The 20,569-nt window shown below is 48.6% G+C and overlaps 1 protein-coding gene across 5 annotated transcripts in view; it reads right to left on the bottom strand.

The window, feature by feature from the left end:
* Positions 1-680: 680 nt before the first annotated feature.
* Positions 681-20,569, bottom strand: part of DPY19L4 (dpy-19 like 4) — a 50,316-nt gene continuing 30,427 nt past the window's right edge. For all 5 annotated transcript variants that reach the window (XM_068164342.1, XM_068164344.1, XM_068164343.1 and 2 more), the window contains 6 exons: positions 19,451-19,571; positions 16,795-16,851; positions 12,520-12,602; positions 8,300-8,432; positions 6,576-6,734; positions 681-4,142 (listed from right to left, as the gene is read on the bottom strand). In XM_068164342.1, coding sequence (XP_068020443.1) covers positions 3,978-4,142; positions 6,576-6,734; positions 8,300-8,432; positions 12,520-12,602; positions 16,795-16,851; positions 19,451-19,571 — 718 coding nt within the window. In that variant the 3' untranslated portion in view covers positions 681-3,977. The remainder of the gene's footprint in view (positions 4,143-6,575; positions 6,735-8,299; positions 8,433-12,519; positions 12,603-16,794; positions 16,852-19,450; positions 19,572-20,569) is intronic.

Here is a 20,569-nt window from a genome sequence, read left to right as displayed (position 1 = left end):
CTCATGACATCTTATTACTACAAAAGGAAAGAAGGCTACATAGGTTTTGGGAGAGGAGCTCAGACTTCTCCAAAGTCCATGCTGGTCCTTTTGCACTGTGAAATGTCACAGAATCACAGACTCAACCAGGTTGGAAAAGACCTCAGAGATCATCAAGTCCAAACTATTGCCTAATACCTAACACCTCCTGACAACTAAACCATGGCTCCAAGTGCCACATCCAAGCCTTTTATGAACACCTCCAGGGATGGTGACTCCACCACCTCCCCGGGCAGCACATCCCAATGGCTAATTACTCTTTCTGGGAAGAACTTTCTCCTCACCTTCAGCCTAAACCTCCCCTGGCACAGCTTGAGACTGTGTCCTCTTGTTCTGGTGCTGGTTGCCTGGGAGAAGAGACCAACCCCCACCTGGCTATGACCTCCCTTCAGGGAGGTGGAGAGAGCAAGAAGGTCTCCCCTGAGCCTCCTCTTCTGCAGGCTAAGCAACCCCAGCTCCCTCAGCCTCTCCTCACAGGGCTGTGCTCCAGACCCCTCCCCAGCCTCGTTGCCCTTCTCTGGACACCTTCAGGTGTCTCAGTATCCTTCTTAAAGACACAGCAGAGGCTGTAGACATCAGAAGGGACAGCAACTAAAAAAATCAATAACTAAAAACCAGCTCTTCACCAAAAGAAACACAAATTGAGTTTTCTCTTTGTTTAATAAAAGCTTGCAAGGCACATTGTTTCAACTGAATTGCAACATCTACAGCAAACCAGATCCAAGCTTGCAACCCATTTCCCCCAGCCCTTCAGGGAGCCCAGCCTGGTTGAAAACCAAGCTGGGGTGGTGTGTGCGAGTCCAAGGTAGTTCTGTCCTGTCGTTGTCCTGCTGAAGGGTATCGTGGAACTTCCTGTTTGCTTTTCCCAGGAGGTGGGGATCAGAAGAGAGAAGATTTTTTGCTAACCCATAGCTGGGTGAGAAATTCATCCCTCTGCTTGCAAGACATGGTTCTCCCAGTCTCTCATTTTGAAAGTGCTGCCTTTTGACTGGAGCCACAGCGACGTTTCTCCCAGGTCGAAGAGCTCCTCCTGTTCCTTAAGGCTGCTGTGCCAACAGTGCTGCAATACAATTGGGTTTTTGTCCTCTAATACAAAAAAAGCAAGGTACAAATTTTAAGTGATTCTCCTGGAAGCAGAATCAATTGAAGTATCAAGAATACAGCTTCGAAACTATGACCAAACTAATAACAACATCGACGACGACATCACAGTTCAAATAAACCCCCAACATGTTTGCCTCAAATATGTCTAGAAGGCCAACAGTGTGCTGCAGGACTCCTCCTCTGCAGCCTTTCAAGCCCCATCTGGATGTGTTCCTGTGCAACCTGTGCTAGATGCTGTGGCCCTGCTCTGGCAGGGGGGTTGGATTTGGTAATCTCCGGAGGTCCCTTCCAACCCCTGGCATCCTGTGCTCCCGTGACAGTGTTCTCCAGATGCACAGATGGGCCTCCTTCGTGTTTCTCTTGACACGTGTGCTCTACATGCAAGTATTTAAACAACATTCCTGCGTGGTAACATCCATACAGCATGTGGTGGGACACAACAGACACTCAAGGACAGTGAAATGCTGCATCTTGGCACGGCAGCCTCAGGTACGAAGCCCTAAGCCGTGCGACTTCACCCACCCAAGCTGCAGCTGTCACCCTCAAGTTTGCTGCCTGGAATGCCTTATTGCTGGTTATGAAATGATACCCATGAATGATTCACTTCAGGCAAGCAAATGACTGACACACAGACATCCCATTCCTTGACAGAGATTTGAACAAACTTCAGGTGTATAAAGGAACTCTAACCTGACTTCCACATCCTGCACCTCCACCCACCTCAGCATGTACAGAGGAGCTCTCTGCAGGCCTGCCACTGCTCAGGTTACTACACTTCTGCTGCTGCATGGTAAGAGTCTGAAACAGCCCAGTGCAGTAAAACACATGCACTTGTGCACAAGGAAATAAATGCAGCCTGCATTTGGCTGGAGACACACACACACATACACACACATACACACTACCCTCAACATAAGGGCTGCATCCCCTGAAAGGAGATCTCCTTTTAACTTGTTAGTCAGCTACACTGATGACACGTCACATGCATCACTTCTCACAACCACCACATCCAGCTAGCTGAATGCTGCCTTCAAACAGAATGCATCATTTAACATCTTGTCCAGAGTCAAAATGAAACTGAAAGCAAAACCAAACCCCCAAACCAAACAGGTTACAGACACCTTGGCTTTCACAACAATAAAGCTTTTCTTCTTTTAAGTCACTTCAGCAGTGATAAGAGGTTTTCCAAAAGCTCAGCAACACCTGTCAGTGTAGAGTAAAGCAACTGCACCTGCACAGAGCAGGTAAGAATCTGCACACACACCAACATGCTGCAGCTCCTAACAGTTTCAGAGCTAAAATCTCTGACTTTGTGGTAAGGATCGCTTTGGAGCCTTCCCTCTTCAGCTTTGTCAGTTGAAGGTTCATCCTGTTTTGCCAGATCCTTCACTGAAGACACCTGGGCTCCACAGAATCATTCCCATGTGCCTGACAGAACGGTTTCTGGGCCAAGTGCAACTGCAGGGAACTCCTAATGGGTGAGTAGCCACTTCCAAACACACATCCTGGCTTTCTGTCCAGCTACAGCCAGGCATTACCCTTATGGTTTTTTGGGCAGGGAGGTTGGAGTAGATGATCTCTAAGGTCCCTTCCAACCTAAGCCATTCTGTGATTCTATGAATTGAAGCAGCATTCATACTCTTGAAAGTGTATCAACCAGCACCAAGCAGGGTGAAGAGATCATTTTAAGGACAGCTGCAGAGGCAAAGGGGGTCACAGAGGGAAGACAAACCTTAAAGGGAAGGCAAGATTGCAGGGCACTTTCCCACATCTTTTTTTGAGATCTCAGTGTAGCTGCATAATTGATGGGAAAATAGCTGTGAACCATTGTCCCATCACTTATTAATGGTGCTGATTATAGTGTTTTAAATGACAGTTATGGCACTACCTCAATGTAACTCTCATGTGGTCAGTTGGATGAAATGAGTCACACACACATACAGACAGAGACAGAAGGGTGAAACTGAAGTGCACAACTCTCAGCAGCAAACCTACTGTCCTGCTACACTTGTCCAAGCCCAAGCATGGCCTACTGCTGGGTACTGGCCCATTCTGCTGGCTGCTAAGACACACACATGCACACACACACACACACACACACAAGCATGGACAAATCCTGAAGGCAAGTTCTTTCCAAGCTGAAGATATGACCTTGACAACTCCTGCTGCTAGGACACTTCCACCAAGGTGTCTCCAGCAACACAGAGCTCAGTGCCTTAACCTGTGGAAGTGCTGTTTAAATAGAATCTCCCTTGTTTATGGAAACACTCACAGCTACACAGAAGCTGTATGGATGTGTGTTTGATGAGCAGAGAAATGTTTGGAGTGGAAGGCAAAAAGAACTAAACCAACAACAAACACCCCCCACCCCTACCCCCCCAAAAAAAGAAACCCCAAACACTTACTTGAAAGGACAGGGGATACTGATTGCTTTCCTGCTAGAAAATAAAAGCTATTGTGTCTTAAATGAGCTCTCTGAAATAAGTTTTCTACTACAGTCTACTCACATATCAGCTCTCTAAGACTAAACAGAGTCAGAAACCTCAGTTACATGAAACCTGAAGATGATTTAGGATGGGAAAGGAAAATGCAAACCCATGGAAGACTGCCACACGTTGGAGAGGCTGGAAAACTGCCACAAGTTTCCCTGTTTCCTTCGAGGGTGGTGATCAGCAGTGCCTGCTGATCTGCAGCTGCAAAGGATTCCAGTGGGGTAGAATTCAAGTTGGCAATGCACTGCGCGTGCGCACAGGTGTCTGCGAGAAGAACTCCCTTGATCCAAAGGAACTTTTCCTAACTGAGTTTCGCTCTCAGGAAGCAGCCTGCATGCTTCCTCATGACTGGAAGGATATCACAGTGTTGATTTTATACACAAAGTAGGATCTGTTCCAGTACACTCGAGTGAAGTAATTCACATATGGGGAGTAGTTCATCTTGATCTCGTGGCAGAACCGGCCATGCTTCGAGTAGGCGTAGCTATCACCTTCCTCACACACCACCTGCCAGGAGACAAGACTAACTCATTAAACCCCTGAAGAGAAGATTTATTTAGAATAAACCAAACCAGGTGGGAAGAGACCTTCAAGATCACCGCGTCCAACCCATCAACCAATCCAACACCACCTAAACAACTAACCCATGGCACCAAGCACCCCATCAAGTCTCCTCCTGAACACCTCCAGTGATGGTGACTCCACCACCTCCCCAGGCAGCCCATTCCAATGGGCAATCACTCTCTCTGTGTAGAACTTCTTCCTAACCTCCAGCCTAAACCTCCCCTGGCGCAGCCTGAGACTGTGTCCTCTTGTATTGCAGAAGGTCAAGTCTGGAGGTCTGGTTTACTTCTGTGACTCTCATTGACCATTGTGGTGGTTTTAGGCTCTGCCTTTAACATTTAGCTGCAGATTTTGAGCAGAAAAGTAGAAAACTACAAATAAATCACTGTTGGGTGTGGAGAGGAAAACAGAAGATTATTCTAACAAATTCATTGTATGTTAGAATAGGATAGGATAGGATAGGATAGGATAGGATAGGATAGGATAGGATAGGATAGGATAGGATAGGATAGGATAGGATAGGATAGAACAGAATAGGATAGAACAGAATAGGATAGAACAGAACAGAATAGAACAGGATAGAATAGAATAGAACAGAATAGAATAGACCAAACCAGGTTGGAAAAGACCTTTGAGATCATCAAGTCCAACCCATCATCCAACACCATCTCAACCATGGCACCAAGTGCCACATCCAGGCTCTTCCTGAACTCCTCCAGTGATGGTGACTCCACCACCTCCCTGGGTAGCACACTGCAATGGCAAATCTCTCTTTCTAGGAAGAACTTCCTCCTAACACCCAGCCTAAACCTCCCCTGGCACAGCTTGAGACTGTGTCCTCTTGTTCTGGTGCTGCTTGCCTGGGAGAAGAGACCAACCCCCACCTGGCTACAACCTCCCTTCAGGGAGTTGGAGAGAGCAAGAAGGTCTCCCCTGAGCCTCCTCTTCTCCAGGCTAAGCAACCCCAGCTCCCTCAGCCTCTCCTCACAGGGCTGTGCTCCAGACCCCTCCCCAGCTTTATTGCCCTTCTCTGGACACCTTCCAGCAACTCAACATCTTTCCTAAAAGAGGGGTAAGAGGAGAGGCAGGGAGAAGCTAGTAGCTTCCCCTGGTCCTTGGCCAGGGGGATCCTTGTGCTGTTTATTAACTGCAAATATCTGTATAATACTGTAACTCCTGTACATTTTGTCCATATTCATTGCATTCCACTGTGGTGTGTAGTTTTGCTTGTAAATACAGCTTCATTTGCTTCTAACTGAGTTAGTTGGTCTGGTAATATTAATGATGGGGGAAAACTTCAACCCACCACAACCATAGACATTCAATTTCCATACTTGAGGATTCCAGTTAGCTGAAAACTTGTATCATAGAATGGCTCAGGTTGGAAGGGACCTCAGAGATCATCTACTCCAACCTCCCCTCCATGGGCAGGGACACCTCTCAACTAGACTTGGCTGCCCAAGGCCTCATCCAGCCTGGCCGTGAACACCTCCAGGGAGGAGGCAGCCACAACCTCCCTGGGCTACTTTCCTGCTTTTGTAATAACCTCCTCAGCTGTTGCAGTCTAAACCATTTACACACAGCTGAATGGTATTTAATGAGTGGTAGAAAAGCAGCACTACTAGATACTAATGCATGAGGAGGCACTAGGGCAGTGAATGAATTAACACAGGGTTAAGATTATAGGAGTGTAAGAAAGAGACAATCCAGCACCTACTTGATCCCCCTTATACTCAGCTCTGGGGAGGCCACACCTTGAGTATTGTGTCCAGTTTTGGGCACCTCAGTACAGGAGAGCTGTGGAGGTGCTGGAGCCAGGGCAGAGGAGGGCAAGGAAGCTGTGAAGGGCCTGGAGAAGAAATGTGATGAACAGCAACTGAAGGAGCTGGTTAGTGTGAAACAGAGGAGGCTAAGGAGTTGCTGTCTACAACTACCTGAAAGGAGGTTGTGGAGAGGCTGCTGCTGGTCTCTTCTCACAGGTAGTTAGTGACAGAATAAGAGGGAATGACCTCAAGCTGTCACTGGGTAGGTTTAGACTGAACAGCAGGAAAACCTTTTTCCCAGCAAGAGTGGTCAGGCACTGGAATGAGCTGCCCAGGGAGGTGGTGGAGTCCTCAAGCCTGGGTGTGTTTAAAGGTGGTTTGGATGTGGTGCTTGGGGATATGGTTTAGGGGTGAACATGGCAGAGCAGGGTTCTGGGATGGACTTGGTGACCCATTCCAACCTGAATATGTCTGTGATTCTGTGATCACTGTTAAAATTGATGGGTCCTTGTCTATATGTCCATTACAATCAGAAAAAATGACATCAGCATGACAAGATTTTGTTTTAAATGAATGATTCATGCCTTCAAAGATCCATTGTTGTCTTACTCACATGACCATTAGCAATGTCCAACAGATCTTTAACTCTGCATCCTCTTACAGGTCCCACTTCATTGCAGATTGAATCTTCAATAACCAGAAAATTGGCTTTGTAAGATGTAAGTATCTTATAAATGTCCTCTGCTGACCTCTTTGAATAGATCTGATATATCTAGGAATGAAAGGAAAAGATGCTCATGCAGTGCAAAACAGCAGTGATGAATATGTGGGGGAGGGTCCCCTCATCTGAGAGAACAAACTGTATGAACACATCAAGCCATAAAATGTTGGGCTTTGCAATCTCCACAGCAGGTGAGGCAATGGCCAGCTGAATGGTCTCTGCTGCTGGCAAGCTCTCATCTTATATATACTTCAAGTGGCCTGAAAAGTCTTCAGAGAGAGTATTTTATCTTTGTTTCTGTCCAGAGTAAAGCACTGATCATCTGTTCCATCATCTGCCCAGGCACAGAGGTGAGGCTGAGTTAGGTAGTTCCCAGGGTTCTCCTTCCTACCCCTGTTAAAAATGGGTGCAACATTTCCCCTCTGCCACCAGCCTGGGACTTCATCTGACTGCAGGGGCTTTTCAAACATCCTGGAGAGCAGCTTAGCAACTACATCAGCCAGCTCCCTCAGGCCTCTGAGACACCTCTTGCCAGGTCCCACAGACCTGTGCATGTTCAGGTTCCTCAAGTGCTCTCAACACTGATCTTCTCTTACAGTGGGAGGGACTTTGCTCCTCCATCCCAGACTTGCAGTCTGTCGGCTTAGGAGGTGTGGGAAGAGAGGCTGCCAGTGAGGACTGAGACAAAGAAGTTGTTGTTGAGTATCTCAGCCTCCTCCTCCTTTGCTGCTACCAGTTTGGCAGTCTTGCTCATTGTGGAGGCCTGCTTTCCTTTACCTTCCCTTTCTGGGTGACATACCTGTAGAAGCCTTTCTTAGCATTAATGCATCCCTTGTCAAGTTCAGCTCCAGCCATGCCTTGCCCTTCCTAACTTTCCCCCTACAAAACTGAGCACGGTCCCTATGCTCCTCCCAGGATACCTGTTCCTGCTTCCACTGCCTGTGCATTCCCTCCTTGCCCTTCAGTTAGACCAGCAGGTCTCAACTCAGCCACACTGGTCTCTTGCCTTCCTTTCCTGACTGCTCTATGCCCTTAAAGATCTGCCAGTTCTGTTCTGCTCCCTTCTCCCCAGGGGCAGTTGACTATCTGCTTCAACAGCTGACATTTTGCTCTCCTAATATTCAGGGTCCTGACTTTACTCAGGACTGTGAACTCTCCCAGTGTGTGATCACTGCAGCCTAGGCTGCCTCCAGTCTCCTTGTCACAGCCTAGTTCACTTGCACTGCTGACCACCTTCACCATGAGTTTATAGCCTATGTATTAGTCTTACTTTGTCATCTTTCTTCACAAGATGTCATGCTCTTCTCTAACCTCTTAAGACTGCAAACACTTGGGAGAAAAGGCAGCATTGGAAATGCCACTCACATGCAGTGCTCAGATGAGCACCAAACAAAGCATGTACTTTATCAGGTGGCCTGGGTGGCACTGGAAGCCAGTGCAGACCTATGTGTCACAAAGAATGTTACAAGGTCATCTTCTTTGGAGCACCAACATTTACTGTGCTCCCACACACCTCAGTCAGGCCCTCCTGGCTTATGTAATGGGAGAGTCTACAAATCAGAGGTCACTCACACACACACACACACACACACAGAGTTATGGAGGTGGATACTCACATTTTCATTTCTTTTTAGAAGGTCATCATCATTATATAAAGGCAAGCTGGAGACCATCCACCCAGTGCACAGCTTAATCACACCCATTAACTGCGGGCTGCCTGCAAACACAGCAGCCACAGGAGCCTGCCGCCTGCAAAAACAACAGCAGGGTGGACATCTGAGCATGGGATGCACCTCCCACCACAATGCCTTTCATTGCACACTGTGTGAATCTTTAAAGGTGCTAGGGAATGGGGGTACATGAAGGTATCACTAGGGGTCTAGTTACAACTGGTGTTAGTGCTGCAGCAGCAGTGGTTTCCTTGCCAGGAAGAGCTCAGAACTGAAGCAAACTATTGCTTTCCTGGATGGTTGCTGACTCCATTAAATCACACAACCACAGTATGTTAGGGGTTGGAGGGAACCTCTAGAGATCATCCAGACCAACCCCCCCTGCCAGAGCAGGATCACCCAGGGCAGGTCACACAGGAATGCATCCAGGTGTGGTTTGAAAGTCTCCAGAGAAGGAGACTCCTCAACCTCGCTGGGCAGCCTGCTCCAGGGCTCTGTCACCTTCACAGTAAAGAAGTTTCTCCTCATGTTGAAGTGGAACCTCCTGTGTTCCAGCTTGTACCTGTTGTCCCTTGTCCTATCACTGAGCACCAGTGAAAGGAGACCATCCCCTTCATCCTGACACCCACCCCTCAGACAGGTTCCTGACAAAACAGGTGCAAGCTGCAGCAGAGGAGGCTCCATGTGAACACACAGGAAAACTTGTTCACTGGGAGGGTGCCAGAGCCCTGGGGCAGGCTGCCCAGAGAGGCTGTGGAGTCTCTGTCCCTGGAGACTTTCAAACCCCACCTGGATGTGTTGCTGCGTGACCTGCCCTGGGTGATCCTGCTTGAGCAGGGGGGTTGGACTGGCTGATCTCTGGAGGTCTCTTCCAACCCTTAGCATTCTGTTGTTCTATGAAAACAGGCTTGGGAGGGAGGGTAGGCAAAGGGCAGAAACAAGTTGTGTTATCTTGCAAGGGAAGGACTTGAGTTTATTTTCATCCTCTAAGAGTAAATAGTGTCATGATACAGACCAATGTCTACAGCAATCATGTTTCTGGGTTTGGTTTCATCTTTTAACTGTTTGTCTGCCTGTGTTAAGGAGAGAGAATTCCAGTGCAAGTCAGGGTCACCCTTTTATGACACACTCCAGGCAGCTTTTCCTGCAGAGAAAATTCCAACTACATGCCTGCTATCAGAGGGGATATTTTTAAAGGCAATACACTGCAATCATGACATTCAATTAAAATTCCAATATGGATATCCTTGGGGGGGGGGGGGGAAATCATCTTTTCATTAAAAATGTGAACAGCTGCTCCAAATAAGAGCAGTCAAATTGCTCTCAGCTGAGTGAATCCCAGGGCAATTCACCATGATTCATTATGTACTTGAAGGCTAATATGCAGACTAATGTAAAAGCCATTAGGCACTTGGCATCATTCCACTGGCTGCCTTGAAGAGCCACAGCAGTGCCTGACAACACACACTGCTATTAACAGAAAGAAGAAACTGGCTGGAGCACCACCATTACCAGCCTTGCCTTCTCTGAGGATGAACAGGTTGACTTTAAAGACTACTTACATATAGAATATCCTAAATAACTAAATAACAAGGACAGTTTAGTCTGAACACAGTGGATCTGACTTTCAGAGAAGTGCAGTTCTTAATGAGAGAGTTCAAAGTTACATTGAATTGCAGCCCAGAAAGCCAATCACATCCTGGGCTGCAGCAAGAGAAGCAGAGCCAGCAGGGCCAGGGAGGGGATTCTCCCCCTCTGCTCCACTCTGCTGAGACCACAGCTGGAGCACTGTGTCCAGTTCTGGAGCCTCTGTTGCAGGAAGGATCTGGAGGTGCTGGAAGGTGTCCAGAGAAGGGCCACGAGGATGAGCAGAGGGCTGGAGCTGCTCTACTATGAGGACAGACTGAGAGAGCTGGAGCTGTTCAGTCTGGAGAAGAGAAGGCTCTGAGAAGACCTAACTGTGGCCTTCCAGTAGCTGAAGGGGGCTACAAGAAAGGTGGGGAGGGACTTTTGAGGGTGTCAGGGAGTGATAGGACTGGGGGGGATGGAACAAAACTAGAAATGGGTAGATTGAGCTTGGATGTTAGGAAGAAGTTGTTCCCCAGGAGGGTGGTGAGAGCCTGGCACAGGTTGCCCAGGGAGGTGGTGGAAGCCTCCTGCCTGGAGGTGTTTGCAGCCAGGCTGGCTGTGGCTGTGAGCAAGCTGCTGTAGTGTGAGGTGTCCCTGGGCATGGCAGGGGGGTTGGAACTGGCTGAGCCTTGAGGTCCCTTCCAACCCTGACAGTTCTGTGATTCTATCAATGAGGCCAGAATCCACTTCTGAACCTTCTGGTGATCAGGGGGAAAAAAAAAAATCTGTGTAAATAACCTGACTTGGCTGACTCAGTGTGAACTGGGATGTACCAAAAGTAGTGTGGCCAGCAGGTCAAGAGAGGTGATTCTGCCCCTCTGCTCTGCTGAGGCCTCACCTGCAGTACCTGTGTCCAGTTCTGGGGCTCACAGCACATCAGAGATATGGACCTGATAGAACAGGTCCAGAGGAGGCCGCTGAGATGATTAAAGGGCTGCAGCACCCCTGCTGTGAAGACAGGCTGAAAGAATTGGGGCTGTTCGGCCTGAAGAAGAGAAGGCTCCAGGGAGACCTTAGAGCTGCATCTCAATATCTGAAAGGGACCTAGAGGAAGGCTGGGGAGGGACTGTTCAGAAGAGCTTGGGATGATAGGATGAGAGGCAATGGTTTGAAACTGGAGCAGGGCAGAGTTAGGTTGCACAGCAGGAGGAAGTTCTGCACAATGAGAGTGGTGAGATACTGGAACAGGCTGCCCAGGGATGTGGTTGAGGCCCTGTCCCTGGAGACATTCAAGCTCAGACTGGATGTGGCCCTGTGCAGTCTGCTGTAGCTGGAGGTGTCCCTGCTGAGTGCAGGGGGGTTGGACAGGATGCCACTTTCAACCCAGCATAATTTGTGAATCTGTGAACTGTACAACCTAGCTCTGGATTTGCTATGCCCTGCCTAGCCAGACAGGAGCCCTCCAGCCTTCTGGTCAAAGAAGGTGAATCACACTTGCTACACTGCACAGATCTTCACTGAAGCCTCCAAGTCCTCACATTCAGGCATTTCATTTTAGTGGCTGATGCACACAAAAGCATTCAGTGCTTGTGTTCCACAGCAGCATTACAATCAGCATGAATCCTCCCATCTACTGAAAAGCTAACATGAAGAACAAAGAGTCACAGATTGCATTTGACTGGAAGGGAGCCTCAAAGGGCATCTTGTCCAACCCCCTTGCACTCAGCAGGGATACCTCCAACTAGAGCAGGCTGCACAGGGCCACATCCAGTCTGAGCTTGGATGTCTCCAGGGATGGGGCCTCACCCACATCCCTGGGCAACCTTTATGTCTTTATGGCTTGGAGTGACTGGATGAGGGGCAATGGTTTGAAACTGGAGCAGGGCAGATTCAGGTTGGCCATCAGGAGGAAGCTCTGCACAGTGAGAGTGGTGAAATACTGGAACAGGCTGCCCAGGGATGTGGGTGAGGCCTCATCCCTGGAGACATTCAAGATCAGACTGGATGTGGCCCAGGGCAGCCTGCTGTAGCTGGAGGTGTCCCTGGTGGCAGCAGGGGGGTTGGACAAGATGACCTTTGAGGGTCCCTGCCAAGCCAATGTAATCTGTGCATCTGCAAAGCCCAGAACCAATCCTTCAGCAACACCATCATTCCAGCTGATACAACTTTTGCTTTGGAAAAAGGAGAAGAGCTGACTTGGAACAGGATGCCCTTGCAGTCAGCAGGGACACCTCCAACTAGAGCAGGCTGCACAGGGCCACATCCAGTCTGAGCTTCAATGTCTCCAGGGATGGGGCCTCAGCCACACCCCTGGGCAGCCTTTATGTCCACCTGTGTTTGGAAATTTGGTCTACTACTAATATTAAACATGATTTGCTTGCATGTTTCAGTATCCTCTCCTCTTGTAACCAATGGTAAATTCCTGCTCTTTGCCATGGGAATAACACCAAACCTTAACCACACCTTTCTCTTCCCTTACATCACAGACTGACCCAGCAAGGGGAAACTCAGACTGATGGAGGTACCTCCCCAACATGCTGAGATAAAAATCCCCTGACATAAAGCAGTGAAACAGAAATGTAGGGCTTCATACTTACTTTATCCATGTCATAAGTTCTACTGTATCAGGATCATAAAATTCTTGTAGCTCTGAAAGCTCTGTCATTATCCTAGGGAAGAACTGATGGGAACATGCTTTTAGTTATTTACAGCCAAGAGGAATGAAACTACAGAGCATTTCATTACATTAAGGCCTTAAGCAGCACAACACAAAATGGGTTTCACACAAGTTTTCCCCTCCTGATTGGCCTGACTTAGCAAAACACAGATCAGATTTACCTGCCAGCAGATCTTCTCCAAAATCAGAATGGAATAGAATTAACCAGGTTGGAGAAGACCTCAGAGATCACTGAGTCCAAGCTATCACCCAACACACAGCTAGGGCTATTTGCCTGGGTTTGTTACCTTCAGGCCTTGGCTCAGAGATAACAACAGCAAGGGCTGTGCTGCCAGCCAAGCCAGGGGAATTGAGGGCCCCCACAGGTGACACTAACAATGCTGCAGGACAGAATACAGAATCACAGAATTAACCAGGTGGGAAAAAACCTCAGAGATCATCCAGTCCAACCTATCACCCAACACCATCTGATCAACTAAACCATGGCACCAAGTGCCTCATCCAGGCTCTTCCTAAACACCTCCAGGGATGGTGACTCCACCACCTCCCTGGGCAGCACATTCCAGTGGCCAATCTCTCTTGCTGGGAAGAATTTCTTCCTAACATCCAGCCTGAACCTCCCCTGGCACAGCTTGAGACTGTGTCCTCTTGTTCTGGTGCTGCTTGCCTGGGAGAAGAGACCAACCCCCACAGTATCACAGAATCACCAAGGTTGGAAGAGACCTCAAAGATCATCAAGTCCAACCTGGCACCACAGACCTCATGACTAAACCAAGTGCCACATCCAATCCCCTCTTGAACACCTCCAGGGATGGGGACTCCACCACCTCCCTGGGCAGCACATTCCAATGGTGAACGGCTCTCTCAGTGAAGAACTTTCTCATCACCTTGAGCCTGAACCTCCCCTGGCACAGCTTGAGACTGTGTCCTCTTGGTCTGGTGCAGCTTGCCTGGGAGAAGAGACCAACCCCCACCTGGCTCCAACCTCCCTGCAGGGAGTTGTAGAGAGCAAGAAGGTCTCCCCTGAGCCTCCTCTTCTCCAGGCTAAGCAACCCCAGCTCCCTCAGCCTCTCCTCACAGGGCTGTGCTCCAGACCCCTCCCCAGCTTTGTTGCCCTTCTCTGGACACCTTCCAGCAGCTCAACATCTTTCCTAAACTGAGGAGCCCAGAACTGGACACAGGACTCAAGCTGTGGCCTGACCAGTGCTGAGTGCAGGGGCAGCACAGTGTGTCAACACAAGTCCTCAGCTCTATCTTATTAGACCACTTGTAATAATAACATTTTTTTTAACTGAAATAAACCAAAAGCAAAACACCACCAAAATATTTGCCAAGCAACAACATTCATCAGCTTTCACTGCCTTTACATGCATCAAAACCATGGCCCAGGTTTTTAGGTGCAAAATCATACAAATCAGGATGAAGTTGATGGGTGAGCTCAGACTGAAAAAGCAACTTACTTTGGGACAGCCATAGTGGACAGACAGTGGGAAGAGGGAGACTGCTTTCAAATGAGGAGCTTCCACCCCAATTACCTGCACAATTCAGCTGTCAAGGGTTAGCAGTCTACAATCAGATATGGTTGGGTAGCACAAAACCAGCTGCCACATCTGTCTATCAAGGCTGACACCTGGAGTACTGCATCCAGCTCTGGGGCCTCCAGCACAGGAGAGGCACTTCCAACACTAGAGGGTCCCTTCCAACCCAATGCAGTCTGTGATCCTGTGAGAGCTGTAGGACATTGAGACACTTGAATGTGTCCAGAGAAGGGCAACAAAGCTGGGGAGGGGTCTGGAGCACAGCCCTGTGAGGAGAGGCTGAGGGAGCTGGGGTTGCTTAGCCTGGAGAAGAGGAGGCTCAGGGGAGACCTCATTGCTCTCTACAACTACCTGAAGGGAGGTTGTAGCCAGGTGGGAGTTGGTCTCTTCTCCCAGGCACCCAGCACCAGAACAAGAGGACACAGTCTCAAGCTGTACCAGGGGAGGTTTAGGCTGGAGGTGAGGAGAAAGTTCTTCCCAGAAAGAGAGATTGGCCATTGGGATGTGCTGCCCAGGGAAGTGGTGGAGTCACCATCCCTGGAGGTGTTCATAAAAGGCTTGGATGTGGCACTTGGAGCCAAGGTTTATTTTGTCAGGAGGTGTTGGGTATTAGGTAATAGGTTGGACTTGATGATCTCTGAGGTCTTTTCCAACCTTATTGATTCTATGATACACCTGAACTGTCCCCAGGACAACAGAAAGAGGAACTGCTGCTGCCACCTCAAGGAGAACCAGCTGCACTTATCAACCAGAGCCCTCAGGCAAATTTGGTTAGGTGAAGGACTATGCCAGCCTGCAGCAGAACACAGCCAAGCAGAAAGATGCTGAGCTGCATGCTCAGCCACTTATAGCCATGGTAACAGACTAAGAGCCTCCAAGCACTTGCACTGTCCCCTTGCTATCAATCAAAGCTTCCAAGCTGAGGGATGAGTTACAAACCTGGAAAGCCAACTGCTCACTGCTTAGAGGCAGAAGCTGGATCTGGAATGCTTGAAGCCCTCTAGAGTCCAAACCCTCACACTGCTTTTATTGAAGAACCATCTGGAAAAGGATTATTTGGCCAACTCATCTAGGCTCCTCTGCTGTGAGAAATTTCCCAGCTCTTTTGAACAAGGGCAGCTCTTTTTCTCCCCCAGGAGAGTATTTATCGCTCAGGCAGAAAGGTGTGCAGTGTCAGCTGGCACTGCACCCAATGCTCCTACTGTAAGGCACACACTGCAAACCCTGCTGAAACACTGTTGGGCAAGAGTGGATTTTACCTCTGAATTCTCATACAAGTCATTCTGCTCTGCACTCAGCACTGGTTAGGCCACACCTTGAGTCCTGTGTCCAGTTCTGGGCCCCTCAATTTAAGAAGGACATTGAGAGACTTGAAGGTGTCCAGAGAAGGGCAACAAGGCTGGGGAGAGGCCTTGAGCACAGCCCTGTGAGGAGAGGCTGAGGGAGCTGGGGTTGCTTAGCCTGGAGAGGAGGAGGCTCAGGGGAGACCTTCTTGCTCTCTACAACTACCTGAAGGGAGGTTGTAGCCAGGTGGGGGTTGGTCTCTTCTCCCAGGCAAGCTGCACCAGAACAAGAGGACACAGTCTCAAGCTGTGCCAGGGGAAGTTTAGGCTGGAAGTGAGGAGAAAGTTCTTCCCAGATGTTGTAGATTGGGCTGGGTGCCCTCTGCTACAGGGGTGTTTCCTGTGTCCAGAAGTCCAGCCCAGTGGGTGGACACAGGACATTAGGTTATTTCCTACCATGATCCCTTGCACCACTATAAGTTTCGCGGTGGGGTCTGGCACTTCCTCTTTTCTTCCTCCTCGCCACCCGGTAACTGGGGGAGAGATCTCCCGGCCATGGGCCTGGCTCGGCCCAAGGCCACGGGGGGATGGGCAGTCTCAGATCTGGCCAGCTGAGACTAGCCTAGCAGTGGGGGGGGGGGGAAGGAGGAGCCCTGGGGGTTTTGGGTGCACCCTCAGGTGGGGATGGGATCTCTCTGGGTCTGTTTTGGGGTTCTTGTCACTGTGTTTCTAGCTCTCTGCACGCACTCACTGTTCTATTTAAACTTTCCATCACTTTTGCAATCTGTCTGTCTGAGTCGTTATTCCTGTGCGTGGTGGGGAGGGGGTCTGCCCCAACCCATTACACCAGGCAGAGAGATTGGCCATTGGAATGTGCTGCTCAGGGAGGTGGTGGAGTCCCACCCCTGGAGGTGTTCAAGAGGGGATTGGATGTGGCACTTGGAGCCATGGTTTAGTTGTCAGGAGGTCTGTGGTGATAGGTTGGACTTGATGATCTCTGAGGTCTTTCCCAACCTCATTGATGCTATGAGTCTGTGACCTCCACAGGTCATCTGGTCCAACCTGCTCTGCAGTATCAGGGACATCCTGAACTAAATCCAATTCATAGTAGCTGAATATAACAAAGTCTTCATTTAATTTTAAACACTTCCTCATTCCTGTGAGCAATCATTACCAACTCCAACTGTCAAATACCTAACACAGAAAAATGTCAACAGTTCTGTTTAGAAGTCAAAAACTCTCTGCAGTGGATGACAGCTTTCACTTCACCATACACCTTTCAGTTCATCAAGTACATTTCATTGTGCTTGCTCATCACCCTGACTCCTATGGTGCCTACCTACAAACCCAAAGCCACAACCATGCTTTGCTTACCTCTTTCCACAAGCTGAAGCCAATTATTGTGGGAACTGCCATACTCAGAATAAGAGCCTGGAAAACACAGGTTAGAAGAAATGGGTCATGCACCGTGCTCTGTGCTCCAGCTTGGACCATCTGCTGCTTCTGCTCATACAGACAGCTACATTGCTGCCTCAAACCTTAAAGTGGTGAAAATTTGTGGGTTTCTACCAAGCCAAAAACTCCCCACAAAGAATTTGCCTTATTTAGCATGGAAGAACTTCTTTGATCCATGATAACCTTATATTAGGCCTTATACTGGCATGCCTTATATTGCCTTTTATTAGGCATTATAACCATGCCTTATATTAGGCATAGTTAATTGCTACTCCAGTAGTAGTAATGATGCAATGTGCACATGATGAAAGGAAGAGAAGTAGACACCTCACAAACAAATGCAATGAGATAATCTGAGGAAGGAAAAGGACTATGGAACAGGCATTTCAAACCTCTGATCTTCTTGAGGCTTTTTTGTTTGGATCAATAACGCTGATATGGGCTGCATCAAAAGCAGTGTGGCCAGCAGGTCACACTGGGGTGATCGTGCCACTCTGCTCTGCTGAGACCTCACCTGCAATACTGTGGCCAGTTATGGGGTCCCCAACACAAGACAGACATACACCTGATGGGGTGGGTCCAGAGAAGGGCCACCAAGATACCCAGAGGGCTGGAGCACCCCTGCTATGAAGACAGGCTGAGAGAATTGGGGCTGTTCAGCCTGAAGAAGGCTCTGGGCAGAACTAAGAGCTACATTTCAATATCTGAAGGGGACCTACAGAAAGGCTAGGGAGGGACTGTTCAGAAGGGCTTGGAGTGATTGGATGAGAGGCAATGGTTTGAAACTGGAGCAGGGCAGATTCAGGCTGGCCATCAGGAGGAAGTTCTGCACAGTGAGAGTGGTGAAATACTGCAACAGGCTGCCCAGGGATGTGGTTGAGGCCCTGTCCCTGGAGACATTCAAGATCAGACTGGATGTGGCCCAGGGCAGCCTGCTGTAGCTGGAGGTGTCCCTGGTGACTGAAGGGGGGTTGGACAAGATGCCCTTTGAGGGTCCCTGCCAAGCCAATGCAATCTGTGCATCTGCAAAGCCCAGACCCCATCCTTCAGCAACACCATCATTCCAGCTGATACAACTTCTGCTTTGGAAAAAGGAGAAGAGCTGACTTGGAACAGGAAGCCTGTGGTAAGGACTGCACAAGGAGGTGTTCTCTTTATAATAAGCACATTTACTGTGCTAAGAGTCAAAAAATAAAGCAGGTGTGCAGAGCAGAAAGCATGAGGTGTATACAAGAGTGTGCTTTCCACATGCAGGAACATGTTGCTACTCCTTGAAGCACACTGCCAATGTTTCTGATGTCACAGTGCATGGCATTTTCACAAGTGACTTAGTGAAGCTTTGTTTCAGCACAGAAGTATTTGCCCCTATATGAAATGAAGGTACATAATATCCTGTCCTTGGTTTATTAATGAAAGTAATTGGCAAAGCTGCTGAAAATTGCACAAACCAACTCTCAGCATGCTAAGAATAAAGCTAGGGTTGGAAGGGGGGGTGCACTGCAGCACACCCTCCTCAGTCATGGAATGGTTTGGATTGGAAGGGACCTCCAAAGGTCACCCAGTCCAGCCCTGCTGCAGTGAGCAGGGACATTCTCAACTTGATCAGGTTGCTCAGAGCCTTGTTGAGCCTGACCATGAACATCTCCATGGATAGGGCCTCAACCACCTCCCTGAGCAACATGTTCCAGTGTTCCACCTTCCTCATGGTGCAGAACTTGTTCCTAACATCCAGTCTAAATTTGCTCTTCTGTCATTTCCAATCATTGTTCCTCATCCTGTCCCTGCAGGCCTTTGCAAACAGTCCCTCTGCAGTCTTCTTTTAGGCCCCATCCAGGTACTGGAAGGCTGCTATTAGGTCTCCCTGGAGCCTTCTCTTCTCCAGGCTGAACAACCTCAGCTCCCTCTGCCTGTCCTTGTGGGAGTGGTGCTCCAGCTCCCTGATGACCTTTGTGGCCTCCTCTGGATCCTTTCCATCAGGTCCATGTCCTTCCTGTGTTGAAGGCTTCAGATCTGAACGCAGTACCCCAGGTGAGGTCTCACCAGACTCACAATCACTTCTCCATAGTGGCCACACAGGAACAAATCTTACCCAAAGTAATTCCACTTACCATTTCTTATGGATCAGTTTTCCTCTCAGTACTAAATCCACCTAACCACCACATTTATAGCCCCACTTCCTAGGGAAACCAGGCTCACGTTGATGCTTGCCTGTACTTCTTTCTCCTGCACACCTCCTAAAATGTGCACAACCTTCTTGGCCAATTTCAACTGAATATGACAGAGACTGAGGCCTCAAAGATTTGTCAGAAGAAGTTAAAGAGATTAAGTGAGAGCAGATGATAACAGCTCTGCTTCTTATGAGCAAAGGCTGTAGTGTGAACACCACTTTTTTATTACCCAGTGCTGGAGAACAGGAGGGAGTGAGATGTTAAGGGTGAAACACATAGAAAAAATGACTGTATGAGACCCCCAGAACTACATGGTCTTTTAATGGGTTATTCTATAGGTCCTGGGTAATTCCAAAGTTATGTGCTTGCTAGCTGGAACTCCCAAGAGCCTGGCAACAGCAACTCACCAGCAGGATGGGGTGCACAGCTTTCAGTCGCAGCCACTTGAAAAGCGTCATCCAAAGCTCGGGGGAGCACACACCAAATGCAGCAAGCATGCACACATAAGGTGTCCAGAGGTATTTCATTCTGAAAAACACTGCAATAACTGAGTTGGGACTCTGCACATGCCTCTGTATTCAATCTAGCCATGAAAACACTCAGATGTTTGGGGCTTTTTCCTAAGTCAGACATGCTGGATGCTCAAGCAGTCAGAGACCAGATTTGATGGTACTGAAGGGTAAAACCCCAAGGGAACCTCTAGCAGAAGAGCAGGCACCTGATCATCTGCTGCAAGATGAAGGAACAAGATCTGAGGTAAAAAATGACAAAATCCTTCAGAGAGTTCAGGGGAGGATGAAGGAAAAGCAAAGAGACTAGCAAAGTCACTCAGCTGCTGCTGTTTTCCACCCAAGCAAGGACAAAAAACAGCTACTCAGCAAAGCAAACTCTATAGATACTACAGTATAATGGAGCTCCTGGAGAAAGGAAAGCACTTCATAAACAGTTTGGGGTTTACTGGTACTGGCTGCCTTCTTAAGCCTAGACTAGACAAGTTAAAACAATTTACATGGCAACCCAACACTCTGCTCACTAAGACTTAATGACCGTTCAGATTGCAGCAGGATAAACCTAACACCAAACCTGCTGCCTTCAAGCTGATTTAGCTGAAAAGAGAAGATGGAATAACACCTTCCAAAGAGTGGCTCCTGTAGCTTTAAGGGCTAGCACAGTGGTTTTGAAAGTCATTCTGCTGCTGCTGCTGCTTTAACTTGAGCAAAGGTATAGTTCGTGGCAGCCTACAGCCAGGAAGATGCAGGAGAGCTTCGCCATGTCCCAGTAATCCAGGACACTCCCTGCTCATCACAACACCACACAAGATCTTGCTAGAATGCAGGACTGAAAGAATTAAAGCACAGTCCTATTACACTTCAATATACCATAAATAAAGTGACTAGCATTTCCTTCAGTTGATGCCTTGGATTTTGGCTGCATTAAAACCTGGAAAATACCCATGAAGGAGACCAAGCACAGTTCATCAGAGACCTGCATCAAATTTGCACTCAAAATCACCTTTTGCTTTCTCC

The sequence above is a fragment of the Melanerpes formicivorus genome, unplaced genomic scaffold, assembly GCF_026170545.1.
Source record: "Melanerpes formicivorus ecotype bairdi unplaced genomic scaffold, bMelFor1.0.p_v2 SCAF_79, whole genome shotgun sequence".
NCBI lineage: Eukaryota > Metazoa > Chordata > Aves > Piciformes > Picidae > Melanerpes > Melanerpes formicivorus.
The sequence above is the reverse complement of the archived record's forward strand: the minus strand, read 5'-3'. Positions and strand labels throughout refer to the sequence as shown.